The sequence below is a fragment of the Gracilinanus agilis genome, chromosome 6 (assembly GCF_016433145.1).
Source record: "Gracilinanus agilis isolate LMUSP501 chromosome 6, AgileGrace, whole genome shotgun sequence".
Taxonomy (NCBI): Eukaryota; Metazoa; Chordata; class Mammalia; order Didelphimorphia; family Didelphidae; genus Gracilinanus; species Gracilinanus agilis.
Window position 1 is genome coordinate 63,028,187 of NC_058135.1, and position 19,697 is coordinate 63,047,883.

At 39.0% G+C, this 19,697-nt stretch overlaps 1 protein-coding gene across 1 annotated transcript in view; it reads right to left on the reverse strand.

The window, feature by feature from the left end:
• Positions 1-1,835, reverse strand: part of CENPU (centromere protein U) — a 36,578-nt gene extending 34,743 nt beyond the window's left edge. Inside the window, exon 1 of the mRNA XM_044681649.1 lies at positions 1,711-1,835. Coding sequence (XP_044537584.1) covers positions 1,711-1,751 — 41 coding nt within the window. The 5' untranslated portion in view covers positions 1,752-1,835. The remainder of the gene's footprint in view (positions 1-1,710) is intronic.
• Positions 1,836-19,697: the final 17,862 nt, after the last annotated feature.

Genomic DNA, 19,697 nt, shown 5'->3' on the forward strand with positions numbered 1-19,697 from the left:
TTTACAGATAAGGAAACGGAAGCAAATAGGTGAAATGACTTGCTATTAAATGCCTGAAGCTGAATTCAAATTCAAGTCTTCGGAGTACTTGTCCATCCCAATCATCTTTCTCCATTGGGAGGAAAGACCATTAAAAGTGGAACTGGGGACAAAGCTCTATTGGAAAGATATGACAATCCCAAGGGTCTTATGAGAAAGAATCTATCTATATCGAGAGAAAGAACTGTGGGAGTAGAAACACAGAAGAAAAACACATGATTTATCACTTGGTTATGTGATTGGGTGTTTTGGATTTAAAATATTACACTATTACAAATATTAATAACATGGAAATGGGTTTTGAGCAATAATACAATACATATGTAACCCAGTGGAATTGCTTGTCAGCTCCAAGGGGGGGGGGGAGGGAAGAGGGAAGGGAGAGAGCATGAAATCATGTAACCATGGCAAAATATTCTAAAAATTTTAATAAAAAAAAAGATATGACAGTGATCCACGGGGATCAGAGGAGAGGATGGGAAAGGAGGGAAATTTAGAGAAGGTTGAGGTGAAGGTGGAGAGAAAAGGAGGATTCACACCTGGTCTTGGTAACTGATGAATGAGAAGGAAGTGGGGAAGATAAAAGTGACCATCACCATCTACAAGCATTAATTGTCACTCACTCACTCAGCATTTATTAAGCATCTATAATATGCCAGGTACTGGCAAAAGATAGTCCCTGCCCTTCAGTTTAATAATCTACTGGGATTGCTTGAGATATTTACAATCTAATGGAATTTACTAAGAATTTACTATGTATTCTGCTAACCACAGAGATCGAAGGATGGTTTCGGGGAACAGGGGAGAGTCGGAAAGAAGACTCTAGTTCAAATTCTCCACAGCCTATCTGTGGGACCCTTGACAAGTCACGACCTCTATAATCTATAAGGGCACCTGCCTCACAGGGTTGCTATGAGGATGCCGCAGGCTGGGGATAAAGTGACTTACAGAAATACATGAACTCTGCATTAGTTTGTTATATGAAATAAATGAATAACGTTAGCTATTACGATCGTTATTTACTTGTGGTACCCATGATAGGGACGGGGAAGTTTCCCAGGAGGTGGGGTTTTTTTGGGGGGAAAACGACCCGAACAGCTGTAGACACTAGTCAGGAAGGGAGGGAGTCAGCCAGCTTGGAGAAGCATCTTCCGAGTCTAGGGAGGGAAGGGCACGTCTAGGACCGAGGGGAAGTAGAATATAAGCTCGCTGAAGGCAGGGGCTGTAGGTCTCGGGATCCACTAGTGGACGCTCAATGTGCACAATGTGACGGGGAAGGGCTAGAGAAGCTTGTTTAATGAGAAGAAAAGAAGACTCCGGGAAGGGGCTGCAGAGGAGTCGGGAGGGCGGACCCCGGGAGAGACGGGCGGCCCGCAAAGCTGCAGCAGTCTCTCTGCGGCAGGTCAAGGAGGCCGAGGGCAGGCCACTGGTGCAATGCCCACTTTGGGGGTAGGGGACGGGCTCCAAAGCTAGGAGATGAGCAGGCGGTGAGGCTGCGGGCTGGCTAAGAAGACTGCGATCGTGTCAGCGCTCCACCGCCCCACTCCCCAAAGCAAGGTGCCGAGACTCACTCAAGCCGCGAAGCTTTCCCGAGACAGCAGCAAAGAGGAGGGGCATCCATGTCCGCGCGCGTGGAGAAGCCGCCTTCCGCCCCGGATAGGGAGCACTCACCTCGCGTTTCTGCCCTTCCTCGCGCTTCGCCGCCGGTCCATGTTTGGAGACTCCGAAGCGTTTCGAAAGAGGATGTGGCGAGTGGGACGAGACTTAAAACGCCTCTCTACCCTCGGCGGGCTCACGCTCCCGGGCCCAGGCAGCGATCTTCCCCAGCCCAGACTTCGAGCGCAAGCTCCAGGAGTTAAAATCAAAACCTGGATTTCTTCTCCGACTGGAATTACATCCAGATCCTCCTTCAGGCCAGTTGCACTAGCTGGCCCGATCTTTCAAGAGAAATCTTGGCCGGGTTTTCTCTCCCGCTCACAGCCCGCCCCGGCTTTCAAATTCTACTGGCCATGTCCTAGTTCTTCTCTTCACCCAACCTTCTGAGTGGCGGAGGAGGGAGGAGACAGTTACTTCGGGCTCTCGCCCCGCCTTCACCCCACCCTCCGCCGATTTCTAACCCCACGTGGTTTCAGGGACACCGAAGGCTCCTCTAGATAGCTGAGATTCGAGGGAAGCTTGGAGACGGAGTTGAAGCGGGAGATAATTCTAAACGCGGAGGACTCAGTGAAAAGATCTGTAATTGGGAGATCTGAGGATCGCTGGATTCTAGCGGTCCCTGGGAACTCTTGTAAGAAGACCACGAAGGTAGCAAGGGGTCAGGTTTTTGTCTTAAAGTCACATCAAACGATTGGTGACCCCATTTGGGTTTTTCTAGGAAAAGATCCTGGAGTGGTTTGCTTTTCCTTCTTCTGCCCATTTTATAGATGAGGAAACTGAGACAAACAGGGTTAAGGGACTTGCCCAGAGTCACACAGCTAGTATGTCTGAGCCTGGATTTAAATTTATAAAGATGAGCTTTCCTGACTCCAGACCCATTGTTAGCTATATCCATTGTACCACCTAACTGCCTGTGGTAGAAAGAATGTACCATAGTCGTCCAAATTGCCTTGAAGATAGATCAGAACTGTTAAGAGCAAAGATGAGTACCATGAGAGACCTGGGAGGCCAGCTTGTCCAACCCTATCATCTTACTGAAGAGGAAACAAAAGCCCAGAGTGTTGTGACTTGTTCCAGGTCACAGCACTAGTAAGAGGCAATGGTGGATGATGGTGGCTTATATGCAGCAAAACTTCAGACCTCTGAAAATCCTTCCACATTGAGCAAAAACAAAGTGCTTCAAGGGGATAGAAAACCAAATATAACAACAGGACAGAGCTGGGGGACCCTCTTACTGACTCAGTTTATCAGGTACACACACAAAAAAAGCCTGAATTCTTGAACTTTCAGGTTCAAGGAAAAGGAAGAAGGAAGATCCCAGGACCCATCCCCCACCTACTGTGCTGAGTTTCCAGCAGTTCCTGAAATCTCTGGGCAGGCAAGAATGCTAAGAGGGAGTGCCTTGTTGATATAGCTGTGCCAGGCCCAGGGCGTTGAACACAGATGGCAGGGAGGCAGCTGGAGGAGAAGCAGAGAGAGGGCAGCCTATTCACTGCTAAAGCACTCCATCTTGGCCGCTGCCCTGTCTCTGTCTGTCTGTCTGTCTCTCTCTTTCTCTCTCTCTCTCAATAGGGTAGATAAGAAGTCTTCAGAGAGCAGGGAAGTTCCAACACCCCTTCCCCATAGACTGCACTGTATTATATGCAAATTTATAAGATAGAATATAAAGATAGGTAAGATAGATATGTAGAAATGCAGAGGCAGCTAGAGGCAAGATCTTGGTTGGCAGACATGGACATTCTGTATAGAATGCAGCAGGAGCTAGAGAAGGAGTTGGAGTGAACTGTCAAGGATGAAAGAAGGAGCTTAGCAACTATGATCCAGCTGTCTATAATCTGAAACCTTTGGAGATCTTAGGTGTGAACATCGTTGGAGTGCCTAGGTGAAGAAAGGGTAAGACATTGCAATTGGGTGGACCAATTGCAGAGTGCCTTTCTCCTTAGTCTTGTGGATTTTACTGGCTGACCAAGGTTGTGTTCCAGTTACCTTACCATCAAGGATTCAACTTGGATCAGTATCTCTTGTGGTGTGAGAATCCCCTTGTCTCCAAAGCCTCTTAGCAGCCTCTCCTGTTCCAGCCAGACTGCCTGCCTGTCTGTGCTAGAGTTAGAGAGAAGCCAGCCAACTCCCCATTCTAACTGACAGTTGGTTGAGCTCTCCTTGTTAGATTAGTCAAAACCTCTCCCATTTCCCTTTTCCCAACTTCATTAAACTGGTTTTATAACTTCCTGTTTGTTTCCTTCTCCACAACCCAGAGGACCCACTATAATGTAATTTAATCCCTGGCTAGAGTTACAAGGACAGTTGGTCTCAACTGCCATTCCCTCAAAGTTGTCACTACTCATTTCCCAAGCCCTGTCCATTACATGTGGGAGTGGGTGTGATTCCTTAGTGTTTTAAGTGTTTTGGAAGTTAACCAACTCACCAGAGCATTCCTCCCCTTCTCCCTTTACTATCTCCCCAGTGTTTATTTACCCACTTCAACTGAGAGTATCTGCCAGCTGGAGAAGATCTGATCTCAGGACTCATTAAAACCATCAGCCTAACCTAGTCAATCAGCAGAGCAAAGAAGAAGCCCCTCCAGGACAGAATAGCCCAAACTCACAGGTCCAGCAAATAATCAGAGGAGCAAGATTACAGCCATTTACAGAGGGGAAAGAAGGAAAAAAATATGAATAAACAAGAGAAAAAGAAAAAATAAATTACAATCAACAGCTTCTATCTAGGAAATGAACAAAAAGCAAATGGAACAGAGGAGGACCAAGAAACACCATGAAGAAACACAGAAACTCCAGCGAATTGGACATGGGCTTTGGAAGAACTCAAAATTCAATTAACTCAAGAACTCAAAAAACAATCAAGAGAAGCTGAAGACAATTGGAAAAAGGAAATAAATGAACTAAAACAAGAAAATAGTGTCCTGAAAGCCAAAACTGGCCAGCTTGAAAACAAGGCAAAGAAGGTGAAAGATGACTTACAAAGAAAATCAGACAGAGGAGAAGGATAACCAAAAAGCCAGGGATGAAATTCAGTCTTTAAAAATTAGAATCCAGCAACTAGAAACAAATGACTTCACAAGGCAGTAAAAAATTTTAAAACAAAATCAATAGAATGAAAAAAAATGAGGAACATATGAAACACCTCATTGTCAAAATCTCAGATCTTGAAAACATATTGAGGAGAGACAATTTAAGAATTATTGGAGTACTGGAAGATCATGACAAAAGGAAAAGTCTGAACATCATCCTATAGGAAATTATCCAAGAAAACTGCCCTGACATTCTTGAATAAGAGGGAAGAGTGGAGTTTGAAAGAATCCACAGATCACCTCCTACATTTAATTCCCAATTGACAATGCCCAGGAATTCAAGAATACCAGACCAAGGAAAAAATATTACAAACTGCTAAGAAGAAGTCATTCAGATATCATGGAACCACAGTTAGGATAACACAGGATCTGGCTGCATCTATACTGAAGGACCAGAAGGCATGGAATATGATAATCTGGAAAGTGAGGGAACTAGGTCTACAACCAAGAATCAACTACCCAGCAAAACTGACTATATTCTTGCAGAGGAAAGTATGGTCATTTAATAAAATAGAAGACGTCCAAGCATTTTTAAAGAAAAGACCAGACTTAAACAGAAAATGTGATGTCCAAACACAGAACTCAAGAGAATCACCCAAAAGGTAATTAAGAGAGGGGGGAAAAACAAACAAAAAAAACCTTTTTTAAGGGATAATAAGTTCTATAAGTTCAAATGATTTATATTCCTAAAAGAAAAAATGATATTGGTAACTCTTAATTCTTAGATTTATTGAAATTGACTCAAAGAGGGAAGAACAATCACATCCATTAGGGTAAAGAATTGATTCGTGCCCTATAGAGAAGTAGAAAGGCAATAAAGGGACTAGTGGGGAGGGAGAGAGTGTGTGTGTGTGGGAACTTAAAAAGACCCTAAAGAAAAATAAGAGGGTAATAAGGGAGGGGGGAGAAAGGGAAGTAAAATAAGGGTGAGGATTAGGGGGACTGATTAAAAACAAAATGCTGGTGTAGAAGGAAATAGTGAAAGAAGAAAGGACAGGAAATCAAAATGTTGGGGAATACACAGATGTAATCATAACTCTAAATGTGAATGGGATGAACTCATCCATAAAACGGAAGCAAATAGAGTGGATTAGAAACCAAAATCCTACCATATATTGTCTACAAGAAACACACAAGACAGGTAGACATACATAGAGTAAAAATAAAAGGCTGGAACAAAATCTTTTGGGCATCACCTGAGAAAAAAAGAAGGCAGGCATTGCAATCATGATATCTGACAAAGCCAAAGTAAAAATAGATCTAGTTAAAAGGGATAGGAAAGGTAATTACATCCTGATAAAAGGCAGTATAGACAATAAGGAAATATCAGTACTCAACATGTATGCACCAAATGGAATAGTATCTAGATTCCTGAATGAGAAATTAGTGGAGCTTAAGGAGAAAATAGATAATAAAACTATACTAGTGGGAGACCTAAACCTTCCCCTATCAGACCTAGATAAATCAAATGAAAAAATAAATAAGAGGTAAGAGATGTGAATGAAATCTTAGAAAAATTGGAGTTAATAGATATGTGGAGAAAAATAAATAGGGACCAAAAAGAATACACCTTCTTTTCAGCAGCACATAGTACATTCACAAAGATTGACCATTTACTAGGGCATAAAACATGGCAAACAAATGCAATAAAACCCCCAAAATAATAAATGCAACCTTTTCAGATCATAATGCAATAAAAATAATAATTAGCAAGGGTACTTAGAGAGGCAAACCAAAAGTTAATTGGAAATTAAATAATATTCTCCAACATTGGTTAAAGAATAAATCATAGAAACAATAATTTCATTGAAGAGAATGACAACAATGAGACATCTTACCAAAATCTATGGGATGCAGCCAAAACACTACTGAGGAGGAAATGTATATGCTTGAGTGAATATGTTAAACTAGGGAGGGCAGAGAACAATGAATTGGACATGCAAATTAAAAAACTAGAATGTGAGCAAATTAAAAATCCCCAGATGAAAACTAAATTAGAAATCCTAAAAATTAAAGGAGAAATTAATAAAATTGAAAGTAAAAGAACTATTAAAGTAATAAATAAGACTAGAAGCTGGTACTTTGAAAAAAAAAAGATAAAGTACTTGGTCAATCTAAAAAATTAACAGTATCAAAGATGTAGGGGGGAGACCCCACCTCTAATGAAGAGGAAATTAAGGCAATCACTAAAAACTATTTTGCCCAATTATATGACAATAAATACAGCAATCTAGGTGATATGAGTGAATATTTACAAAAATATAAATTGCCTAGACTAACAGAAGAAGAAATAGAATACTTAAATAATCCAGTATCAGAAAAAGAAATTGAATAAGCCGTCAAAGAATTGCCTAGGAAAAAATCGCCAGGGCCTGATGGATTCACAAGTGAATTCTATCAAAGTTTCAAACAACAACTAATCCCAATACTATACAAACTATTTGAGATAATAAGCAAAGAAGGAGGTCTACCAAATTCCTTTCAGGACACAAATATGGTACTGATTCCAAAGCCAGATTGGCCAAAAGCAGAGAAAGAAAACTACAGACAGTCTCCTTAATGAACATAGATGCAAAAATCCTAAATAGAACACTAGCAAAAAGACTCCAACAAGTGATCACAAGGGTCATTCATTATGATCAGTGGGATTTATACCCACCAGAATGGTTCATTATTAGGAAAACCATCCACATAATTGACCATATCAACAAACAAACCAACAAAAATCACATGATTATCTCAATCTATGCAGAAAAAGCCTTTGACAAAATACAACACTCATTCCTGTTGAAAACACTAGAAAGTATAGGAATAGAAGGACCTTCCCTAAAAATAATAAACAGTATATATCTAAAATCATCAGCAAGCATCATATGCAACGGGGATAAATTAGAAGCCTTCCCAATAAGCTCAGGAGTGAAACAAGGATGCCCATCATCACTTCCATTATTTAACATTGTACTAGAAACACTAGCAGTAGCAATTAGAGAAGAAAAAGAAATTGAAGGTATTAAAATAGGCAAAGAAGAGACCAAACTATCATTCTTTGCAGATGATATGATGGTTGTGTTATTTAAAATCACTTGGGATACTTGGAACTACATTTCCCATGATCCCCAACGGGTTTCCTGTTTTGGATTACGTATTCAAGGTGAGTTATGGCTTTAAATAGGGGGAAGTGACTTTGAACTTCCTTTTTTAGCTACCTGGGCGCGCGAAGATACGAAAGGTAAAATGGCTGAGGCAGTGGTTTGAATAGGTTTCTTACAGGCACATGGTTGACTTATCTCTATCAGCATGGCTTTTATTAAAATACTATTCTCCCTTTTAGTATCTGCCTTAATCATTTTTAATAACAACATAGTCTACTTAAAGAATCCTAGAGAATCAACTAAAAAGTTAGTGGAAATAATCAAGAACTTTAATAAAGTTGCAGGATACAAAATAAACCCACATAAATCATCAGCATTTCTATATACTTCCAACACATCCCAGCAGCAAGGGTTAGAGATAGAAATTTGATTTAAAATCAGCCTAGATAAAATAAAATACTTAGGAATCTATCTCCCAAGACACACAGGAATTATACAAACACAATTACAAAACACTTTCCACAGAATTAAAACTAAATCTAAACAATTGGAAAAACATTAATTGCTCTTGGGTAGGATAAGCAAACATAATAAAAATGATCATCCTGCCCAAAATAATTTACCTATTTAGTGCCATACCTATCAAACTACCAAGAAATTATTTTACTGAATTAGAAAAAATTATAACAAAGTTCATTAGGAAGAACAAAAGATCAAGAATATCAAGGGAAATAATGGAAAAAAAATGTGAAGAAAGGTGGCCTAGCAGTACCAGATCTTAAACTGTACTATTAAGCAGTGGTCATCAAAACAATATGGTACTGGTCAAGAGACAGAAGGAAGGATCAGTGGAATAGACTTGGGGTAAGTAAAATCAGGAAGACAGTCTATGATAAACCTAAAGAGCCCAGCTTCTGGGACAAAAATTCACTATTTGACAAAAACTGCTGGGAAAATTGGAAAATAGTATGGGAGAGATTAGGTTCAGATCAACATCTCACATGCTAGACCAAGATAAACTCAAAATGGGTGAATGACTTGAATATAAAGAAGGAAACTATAAGTAAATTAGGTGAACACAGAAGAGTATACTTGTCAGATCTTTGGGAAAGAAAAGATTTTAAGACCCAGCAAGAGTTAGAAAAAAATTACAAAATGCAAAATAATTTTGATTACATTAAATTAAATTAAAAAGTTTTTGTACAAACAAAACCAATGCAACCAAAATTAGAAGGGAAGCAACAAATTGGTGGGAAAAAAATCTTTATAACAGAAACCTCTGACTGCAAATGTTAAAATTAATGGTTTGGCTAAATATATGAAAATTATAAATCTTTTATTTATAAAGTAGAGAAATACAAAAGGGTAGAAAAGATATTAGCCTATCTAACTAAATGTTGTTCCAGTGTTTGGCTCAGCCAGGACTTGTTAACCTTCAATCAGAATTAAAATATCTCCAGAAGACAGGAAGGGAAAACCAGCTATCCACTCATCTAAGACAATGTCTGGAGTTGAAGGTGACGCCTGAGGCCTACTTTCTTCTTTGAGTCAACCTTCTTCTTGAAGCCGACTTCCTTTTTGGAGTCCACCCTCTACTAGCCTGCTTCACTAGACCTCCTTCACCAGACTGCCTTCCTGGCTTTTGTGGTGATTTCCTGTCCCTGCCCCTTTTCACAAGGGCCAATCACAGCTTCCAAATTGTCTGAATTCCTCACCTTTGGAATCACACCTTTCTGAGTGTGTGAACTCTTAAGTTTCTGGCTTGTTCTCACCTAGCATCAAGAAAATCACTAAATGGTTTTCAAGCTTCTTCCACCTGGTTCAAGCTTCTGTTGATTCAAAGTTATTGCCAACAAAAGTGTTAACTAAGCAAAGAGAAAAATGGATTCCCTTTTCACAAGTATGAACTCAAAGAGAACCAAGAATTCCCTTTTATATGACAAAGGTCTAATTACTCAAATATATAAGGAGCTGAATCAATTGTACAAAAAAATCAAGCCATTCCCCAATTGATAAATGGCAAAGGGACAGGAACTGGCAATTTTCAGATAAAGAAATCAAAACTATCAATAAACACATGAAAAAGTGTTCTAATTCATTCTCTAATTATTAGAGAAATGCAAATCAAAACAACTCTGAAGCACCACCTCACACCTAGAAGATTGGTTAACATGACAGCAAAGGAAAGTAATAAATGTTGGAGAGGATGTGTCCAAAATTGGAACATCAATGCATTGCTGGTGGAGTTGTGAATTGATCCAACCATTCTGGCTGGCAATTTGGAACTATGCTCAAAGGGTGCTAAAAGACTGCCTGGCCTTTGATCCAGCCATACCCTGCTGGGTTTAAACCCCAAAGAGATCATAAGGAAAAAGACTTGTACAAAAATATTTATAGCTGTGCTTTGTGGTGGCAAAAAATTGGAAAACGAGGGTATGCCCTTCAATTGGGGAATGGCTAAACAAATTATGGTATATGTTGGTGATGGGATACTATTGTGCTCAAAGGAATAATGAACTGGAGGAATTCCATGTGAACTGGAATGACCTCCAGGAATTGATGCAGAGTGAAAGGAGCAGAACCAGGAGAACATTGTACACAGAAACTGATACACTGTGGTACAATTGAATGTAATGGAATTCTGTACTAGCAACAATGCAATCATCCAGGACAATTCTGAGGAACTTGTGGGAAAGAACACTATCCACACTCAGAGGAAGAACTGTGGGAGTAGAAACATAGAAGAAAAACAATTGTGTGATCACATGGGTTGATGGAGATATGATTGGGGATGTAGATGCTAAAAGATCACCCTAGTGCCAATATCAATAATATGGAAATAGGTCCTGATCAATGACACATGTAAAATCCAGTGGAATTGTGCATCAGCTATGGGAGGGGAGTGGGGGGAAGGAAAGAACATGTATCTTGTAACCATGGAAAAATGTTCTAAATTAATTAATTAAATAAAAATCAAATCACTGCCAAAAAAAAAAGAGGCAATGGCAAGATTTGAATCCAGCTGTGCATATTTGTACATCTCATGAATACTATTGCCTAGCTGCTACAAGTATTGGTAAACGTGGGCATTCCTGGATCTGTTGTGATTCAAATCAGTTCAAGATTCACCGTGGTGCTTTGCTATACAAAGCACTGGCTAGGCTCTGAGGATGATAATAATACTATGTTATTATTTTTATATTTATATAACTAAGTGCTAAGTACAATTATTACCTCATTGAATTTGTTTTGCTGTACAGTGTATATTATAAGAATTTTTTTTCATATTGTTCAGTGGATGGGAGGGAAGTGGGAAAGATAGAATATATATATATTTTTAAATAATAATTTAAAAAATTATTACTTCATTTGATCATCATAACAACTCTCGGAGGTAGGTACTATAATCATCCTTATTTTACAGATGAGGAAACTGAGGTAAACATTGGTGAAGTGACATGCTTAGGATCACACAGCTAATTAAAATTTGAATATGGATTTGAACCTAGTTCTTTCTGACTCCAAGTCCAGTGCTCTATCCACAAAAATAAACTAGTTCCTAACCTTAGAAGCTTATATTCTGAATCTAACTGAATTTAAAGGCTACTGCAGCAAACTAATTTCCTCATGAAAAAAAGTCAGGAAATCCAAAAAGTGAATTTGTATCGTGGAAATATTCTTTATAATGTAAAATGGAAACCTCTAGTCTCTGATATTTTCCACAAAACATTCCTTCAAATTTAAAGTAGAGAATATATGTAAAGAAATTGTATGACTTATTAGGTTTATATTCCAAATCGATGGCTAGATTCCATGGAAATTTGTTAGATGTTAGGAGAAAAAAAGTCATGATTTACTGACCCTACTAGAAAAGAAAATTCTACTTGGGAAGGAAGAATGAACCACTTTGCATTTCCTACAAACAAGTCAATTAATTAAACTTTACTTACAATTTCTTTTTGGAGAGGCCTGCTTCTCCAGCATCCTTGCATGCCATGAAGTGGGTTGGGGCATATGTAACTGGACCTCTATGGTCAAGGAGAAGTATTGGGAGCCTGGTTGTGTACGTTTTGGGAGAGACTGAATCTCTGAGCTTGTCCTGACTTCAGGAGTATGAACTGTGTAGAAACCTTTCACTTTGCCCTTAATTATGTTGATTGAACACTGTGGCAAGCCCTACAAATAGTTGATTGCAGCAGCAGCAGCAGCAGCAGCAGCAGCTGTAGCATTCATTTCAAGCAATCAAGGAGATGGAATGGCTGCTGATGCTAGAGACCAGAGAAGGCTCAGCTCTGTGGGGCTTCTCTCCCTTTTAAGTAGTTTGAATTTTGTTATTGATCTAGATGAATCAAATTGCCCTAATGTCTATAGATCCGCTCCCTAGTTTGCTACTAGGACTGACAGTGAGAAGTATGGTTTGACAATGGTATACAATTTTTTAAAAGATCCTTACCTTCTATCTTAGAATCACTGTGTACAATTTTAATACATACATACAATTTTAATGGGGTTTTGTATTTTTGCCTTCTCAATGGGTTGGAAAGGGAGAGAAGTTGGAACTAAAAAATTAAATAAAATTGAATTTTGATATTAAAAAAAGAAATTGGTTTATAGAGATATAGACATGACTTGAGATTAAAGTATTGCTCCCCATAAGGACTAATTCTCCTGGTTGGGAGCTAAGCCCAATGAAGAAACTCTTACAGTTTTGATTTGCTATTCATCTTTAAATAGACCTCACAAACACATAATCAACAAGTAATTACTAAATCCTTGCTATGTGCCAAACATTATGCTAAGCAGAAGGAGTACAAATAAAAAACAAAAATAAAAATCCCTACCCACAAGGAGCTTACATTCTAATGGAGAAGATGCTGTGCATAAATTGGAACATATATGATAAATATAGGACAGATGGAAGATAACTTTGGAGGGGATGGTATGAGCAGCTGGAGGGACTAAGAAAGGTCTTCTAGAGGAAGTGGTCCTTGAACTGAGTCTTAGAAGAAGCTAGGAATACTAAGAGTCAGAGCTCCTGAAGACTACTCCAGGGATGGGCAAAAACCAGCACAGAGGTACAGAGAGGATCTGGAGCCATATGGGAGGAACAGCACATAGGACTGAATTATAGAATACATAGTAGGGAGAAGTATAAGAATGGAAAGGTTGAAAAAGGCCGGGTTGGGAAGAGCTTCAAATTCTGAAAGACTTTCTATTTGATCTTGAAGGTAGTAGGGAGCCACCAAGGTTTATGGAGGGACATGGTTAGATTCACTCTTTAGGAAAATCACTTTGGCAGCTCCCCACTCAGGAAAGTGGGGAAAGACCAATTAGGGGAACCAATTAGTAAAATAGTCTAGTCGAGGGGAACAGGTCTGTGCTAGATATGGCTGTGCAGTTGGGGAAGAGGGAATATATGTTGTAGAGAGAAAAAAGTTATGAGATTTTTACCACTTCTTAGATGTATGTGGGGAAACAAGAGGAGCTAAAGATGATATTGGGTTTTTTTTAACCTAGATTAGTGTTGGGCAACCTTTTGAACTTGGTGTGTCAAAATTTGCCAAAAAAACAAGCATAATTCAAGTGGTGTGTCACTTCAAGAAAAAAACCATAATTTTGCAATATTTATAGTTTAAATAACAAAAATGTAAAATTGTAATATATAACTGTATTTAATAAACCAAAATCTAATTATTTAACTTACCTGCTAGGGACTTCTTTGTTTATCTGTCAGTCAGTTTCTTTTGTTGGTCTTGATATTATTTAACTTTTGTGGGGTGCCGTGAACTAAGATAAGTGAGGGGGAGGGTGGGTTCTTTAACTAACCTGCCTATTAGTGACTTTTTTGTTGCTGAATTTCATTGGCTAATGAAAATTCATTTAGCTCCTAAATCTTCAATTGGAGGTTGGTATTTTGTACACTTCAAGCCCAAGCAAGTGCTACTAATTTCATCTGTCATTCTGTTTCTTTTGTTGGTTTTGATATTATTTAATGTTGAGAATAAGGTCTCACAAAAGTATGTAGAGGGAAAAATTGTGAGTAAAGCCATTGCTATATTTTTCAGGGTACTAAAAGTGTCTGGTATTTGGTTCCAGGCACTCCAAATTTCCATTTCGTAGTGGCACCTTTCCAGATTCTCAAGCTTTGACCTCAAGTCGACAAACACCTGAGCCCAGATGCTGTCTTGAAATTCTGCAAGTTGCATCTCCAAATCATCAATTTGCATCCATTGGAAACCATTTAATTCCAAACTACTGTAGACTACTACATCAGGATGCTTACTTATTTTCATGGTCTATTTTAGGCTTCTAAATTGATTAAACCTATCACTGAACTGGTTAAGTAATGAGTCTAAAACATGCTGGTACTTTATATGCAGGGGTTCCATTTTATTTTGTACAGCTGCACTGGCCTTCTCAAAATACTTTGTTACTCGAGGAAAATATAAGTTTTAGTTTCTATATCTCGCTTGAAAATTTTAAGTTTACTTCCAAAAGCTTTCATGTATCCAAACATAATGTCAGTACTTTTGCCAAAACCTTGTAACTTTAAATTCAATTCATTAATATGAACAGAGAGATCTGTAAAAACATCAGGGTGTTGACCCACTTATCATCATTGAGCTGAGGAAATCCTTTTCCTCAAGATCCTTATCCTCAAGAAATACCTTAATTTCTTCAAAGCATTCCACAAAGCACTCAAGAACTTTGCCTTGGCTCAGCCATCTTACATTATTGTACATCAGCAGTCCACTGTAGGTGGAATCAACCTCCAGTAAAAGTGCAGAACATTCTCATTTGTGAAGGGGGTGAGCAGCTATTAACTATTTTTGTAACAACTAACATTAAGTTGTTTAAGTCGGTGAATCCTGCCTTGGCACATAAAGCCTCCTGATGGATAATACAATAAAAAGGCACAATCAGATTTCCAATAACTTCTATAAACAATTTGACAAATCCGACTTTTTTCTCCACCATGTTTGGTGTCCTATCTGTCATCACTGACACAACTTTAGAGATATCAATACTTAGGTCCCGGAATTTTGTATAACAACCTTATATATTTCTCTTCCTGATGTACTTGTTGGCAGTGATACTAACTTTATCAACTCTTCTCTCATCATGAGGCCATCAGAATATCGACCAATAATGGCCAACTGAGCATGTGATGTGACATCAGTAGTTTCATCAAGAGAGATCAAAAAATATTTACAATTTTTCATGTCTCTCTTTAATTGATGTTGTACGTTTGTGTTCAGTCTCATTATTTGGTCTTTTATGATATTTCTACTGAGTGGTAACTTGGATATTCTCTTAATAATCACATCTTTATTCTGCATATCATGAAACAGAACTGGTGCACATCTTAGGAGAGTTTCTTTAATAAATTCTCCCTCACTGAGTGCTTTTCCATGATGAGCTATGGAGTGAGCAATGCTCAAACTTTCAGATGTTAAATTTGTAGTCTTTTACAAATTTAAGGATGGAATTAGATTGGCTCTTATAAAGGTGTAGCTTCCTGGAAATGTATTCCTTCCTTTCTTTTTTTAATATATATATATATATATTTTTAATTTAAACCCTTACCTTCTGTCTTGGAGTCAATACTGTGTATTGGCTCCAAGGCAGAAGAGTGGTAAGGGCTAGGTAATGGGGGTTTAGTGACTTGCCCAGGGTCACACAGCTGGGAAGTATCTGAGGTTATATTTGAACCTAGGACCTCCCATCTCTAGGCCTGGCTCTCAATCCACTGAGCTACCCAGCTTCTCCCTATTCTTTCCTTTCATCTTCACTTTTTTTCAAGAGCTTGGAATGATTAGTTTTAAAATGTCTATTTATATTCCACATTTTGCTTACTACTGTTTCAGTACATAGAACATAAAATGGTATGCCATTTTTTTCTATAATGCCATACATCTCGGTCCATGTTTCTTGAAAGGGTCAGCAACTGCTATTACCACTTCCTTTACTTAACTTTGGTTTTTTATTTTTTGAGTTCTCTATCAGGGAGGCAGTGACAGAAGATAGAATTATAGATAGCCTGTTAGTCCTGCAGGCAATTAGGGGTTAATTAGCTTAACTGACTATAAGATGGCACATGTAACTGTCTTTTTTTTTTTTTTTTAAATTTTTTTTTTAAACCCTTAACTTCTGTGTATTGACTTATAGGTGGAAGATTGGTAAGGGTAGGCAATGGGGGTCAAGTGACTTGCCCAGGGTCACACAGCTGGGAAATGTCTGAAGCCGGATTTGAACCTAGGACCTCCTGTCTCTAGGCCTGGCTCTCAATCCACTGAGCTGCCCAGCTGCCCCTCATGTAACTGTCTTTTAGAAAAGGGCAGGGTTAATAAGCAGAAATTGGGGTTAATAAGGACGCACAACAATAATAGTGGTGAAATGGAGTCTGCACTATGCTGCAAGATGTCGTTCCTTATGTAAATTAAGATGGCTGCCCCTATTTCTAATGACAAGAAATGGCACCCATGGCACAGGCTCTCACCTCTCCCAGCCTCTCCCTCATTTCTCTCAGTAATGATGATCAATTAGAAATCCACGACACCCCAGAACAATAGATTGGATGATGGTTGCTGTGGTTATGTGTTTGCTGGCAATGGCAATCACAGGGCCCCCAGAGATGCATCCCCCACAGCATTCCACTGGTCCCTGCTCCACTGGCTAGAAGTGAGGTCAAAGGTCCCCTAATGGCCTAGAAGTCCCCAGAACTAGACGCTCTGTGCTGGAGTTCTATTGTTTTGGCCTACAGATCTCCAGCATAGAGTGTCTACACTACACTACAGCAAATGTTTCATCCTCAGCATGCGGTCCCAATACGCGGTATGTGGCCGTGTATCATTGAAAATGGTAACATGTGTCAGTGCTGACATGTGTGTCATAGGTTCGCCATTAGGGACCTAGGTGATAAAAAGGTAATGGAGCCCTCAAAAGTAATAAGGAAAGAGGGCACCTAGGTGGCTCAGTGGATTGAGAACTAAACCTAGAGACAGGAGGCACCAGCCATGTATGGCTAGCTGTCTTGCTTTTTTCCCCAACTAGAGTTGGGAGCTCGATCTATCCACACCTTCTTGCTCTGGATTCTGTAAGAATTAAAATTTAGTTATTATAGCTATATATTAAAATATGTGGCCGCCAGGAATCAACAATTCAGGTTGATTCCGTAATTAAATCAGACCCAAGTCAGCATCAGGTTGAGGAGTTTATTTACAATCTGGTAGGTAAAAAGTAGGAATAAAGAGAAAAGGGGAGGTTAGAAGGCTAAATAAATGAAAGCTGTAAGCCACAAGGCCCAACAGCCAGATAGGCCAAGGAAGCCAGCCTAACTTACCCACGTGACAATACAGAGTGTAAGCTGTCTGTGGTCTCAGGAGATGCTTCTTCCTCCAGTTCCAGACGGCAACTGCCCCCACAGGAAGTTCACTAACTTACTTAAAGAGATCGTGCCTTTCATCACTTCCTGTGGTCCACCTCTAATTCAAATGGACAAATGGCAGTTTCTACATTGATTTGGACTGCCCAAAGGGCAGTCCCTTATTCTTGATTTGTTACTTATTGTCACGTGTGGGTAACTTGTCTCCCCTCCCCACTAAGGGAGGTGGGAGTGACATCATTAGCACGCCTGGGTTGAGTAGATTTTTGACTATTAATGGGATCTGGCTAATTCTATTTACACAATCCCCCCTGATGATCATTGGGTGCCTAGTCACCCCAAGTGATCTTGTTACACAAACATCTTCTACCACAAAGGTCCTTCTAACTACAATAGTTAGAGATAAGAGGGAAATGGAAAAGAGAGAAAGCAAAACCAATGTTTTGCTAAGCGCGTTGACAAGAAACCAATTGGGGGCAGTCCCCAATCGGCATATCATGTACAATTAAAGTATCTGTTCAAAACCCATCAGTTCATTCATTAGTACCCAAAGTTCGTTCTGGATCACTTGATGCAACAAACCCCATCAGTTCAATCAATTGCAACCCAAAGTTCATTCTGGATCTCTTGATTAAACGCAGGTTCTTCAGGCATCTCTCTGCAAACAGTTCATTCTCTGGATTAAGGAATCAGCAAGTTTCTTTCCCTGAGAATTTTCTCAAACAAAACCAAAATTAAATCTTGAATATAATAAAAATACGATTAATCTTGGATTTTATAAAAATACAATCCCCCCTGACGTGGGTATTTAGAAAGAAATACCCAGATCAGCTCAATACATACAGATGAGTCATGGGGTTGTATCAGTCAATTCAAAAGAAAAAAAGAAAGAAAAAAATATAAAAATCAAATAGAAGAAAATTGAAGCTTTTGAAAAAAAAGGCATTAAAATCAAAATCAAATATCAAAAGTTATGTACATAAAAAATTTTTGAAGAAAACAAAATAAAATTATAACAGGCCCTTGTATTAGGGTCTAATCAATTATAATTTCCATCCTACTAGTCTGTAGGATACAATGCAGTAATACTGCACTCACCCATTTGCAGCTAAGACTACAGGAAGTTGCCATTCTATAAGAGAGAAAAAAGGACCAGATTTAAATGCAAGGGAAGCGTCTGTCATTCCCTTTACTCTCAGGAGTATATGGGTGAGCCAAATAATAGCCAACCTGCGGTACCTGACTGGCAATGTAGTTCAGAGAGTCCTACGTCTTAACATATGTTAAGCGTCGCAGCTTCGATTCTTACACTGAGTTCAAGTCCTCAGTGTTGGCGTGGGAGTACCTCAATCCCACCTGTATATGTATGATCTCTTTAACCTCGTGCTCCTCGGCACTGTGCAGATGTTCTCAGAAATCCCATTGGATTTGTCGGTCGGTCTTCATGACCTTGTGCTTTCCTTAGCACCATTAATGGCTCATGTGTTCCCTTCTCCTGGAATTAGACAGAAGCATTAATCACAGTCCCATAACATTTAACAATATATGGCAAGTTCTTGGAGTCTAATCTTTGTGAGTAAGCAGTAATATTACAGCAATTATATATATTAAAATTATAGCATTGCAAAAAATAATGAAAAAATTAAGTGATTATATGTACTCAAGTACAAGAAATGAGAAAAAAGACAAAAAAAATATCAATTATTCTATTAAAAGATATTAGGTAAATCAATAAGAAAATTGAAATAAAACCAGGGAAAGAATCAAGACAAATCAATGATTCCAATTAGCATCCATGAATCTATGAACTGTTATATCCAATGCAGGTAACAGGAAACAGTCAATCAGGTTCAATAGAAGATGCCCTCTTTACATGTGAACAATGAATCCAAGAGTCTTTTTCTCCGATCTTTATAGCTGTTGGGGTGGTTATTAAAATTTCAAACGGCCCATCCCACGAAGGCTGGGTTGCCCCAGTGAGCTGGAAGTTCTTTATATACACTTTGTCTCCTGGATTCAGGTCGTGAAGTGAAAAGTCTATTGGTCCTGCTTGTACTGCAGTTTCAGATTCATGGAGTTCGCGCAGTCTGTGTTGTAATTCCTGTATATAGGAAGCAATAGAAGTATCTCCTCCTAATAGTGATGTATATGCAGGAGAAAAAGGTTTAGCCTGTATAGGAGGATGTCCAAAAAGCATCTCATATGGTGAGATGTGTAGATCTCCCCTAGGTCTGCTTCTAAGATAAAATAGAGCTAGCGGGAGAATTTCAGGCCATTTTAGATGTGTCTCAGTACATAATTTGCCAATCATGGTTTTAAGTTCTCTGTTCATCCGTTCAACTTGGCCTAAGCTCTGGGGGTGATATGGTACATGGAATTTTGGAGTTATCCCCAGGCATGAATATATTTCAGATAAAACTGAATCAGTAAAGTGACT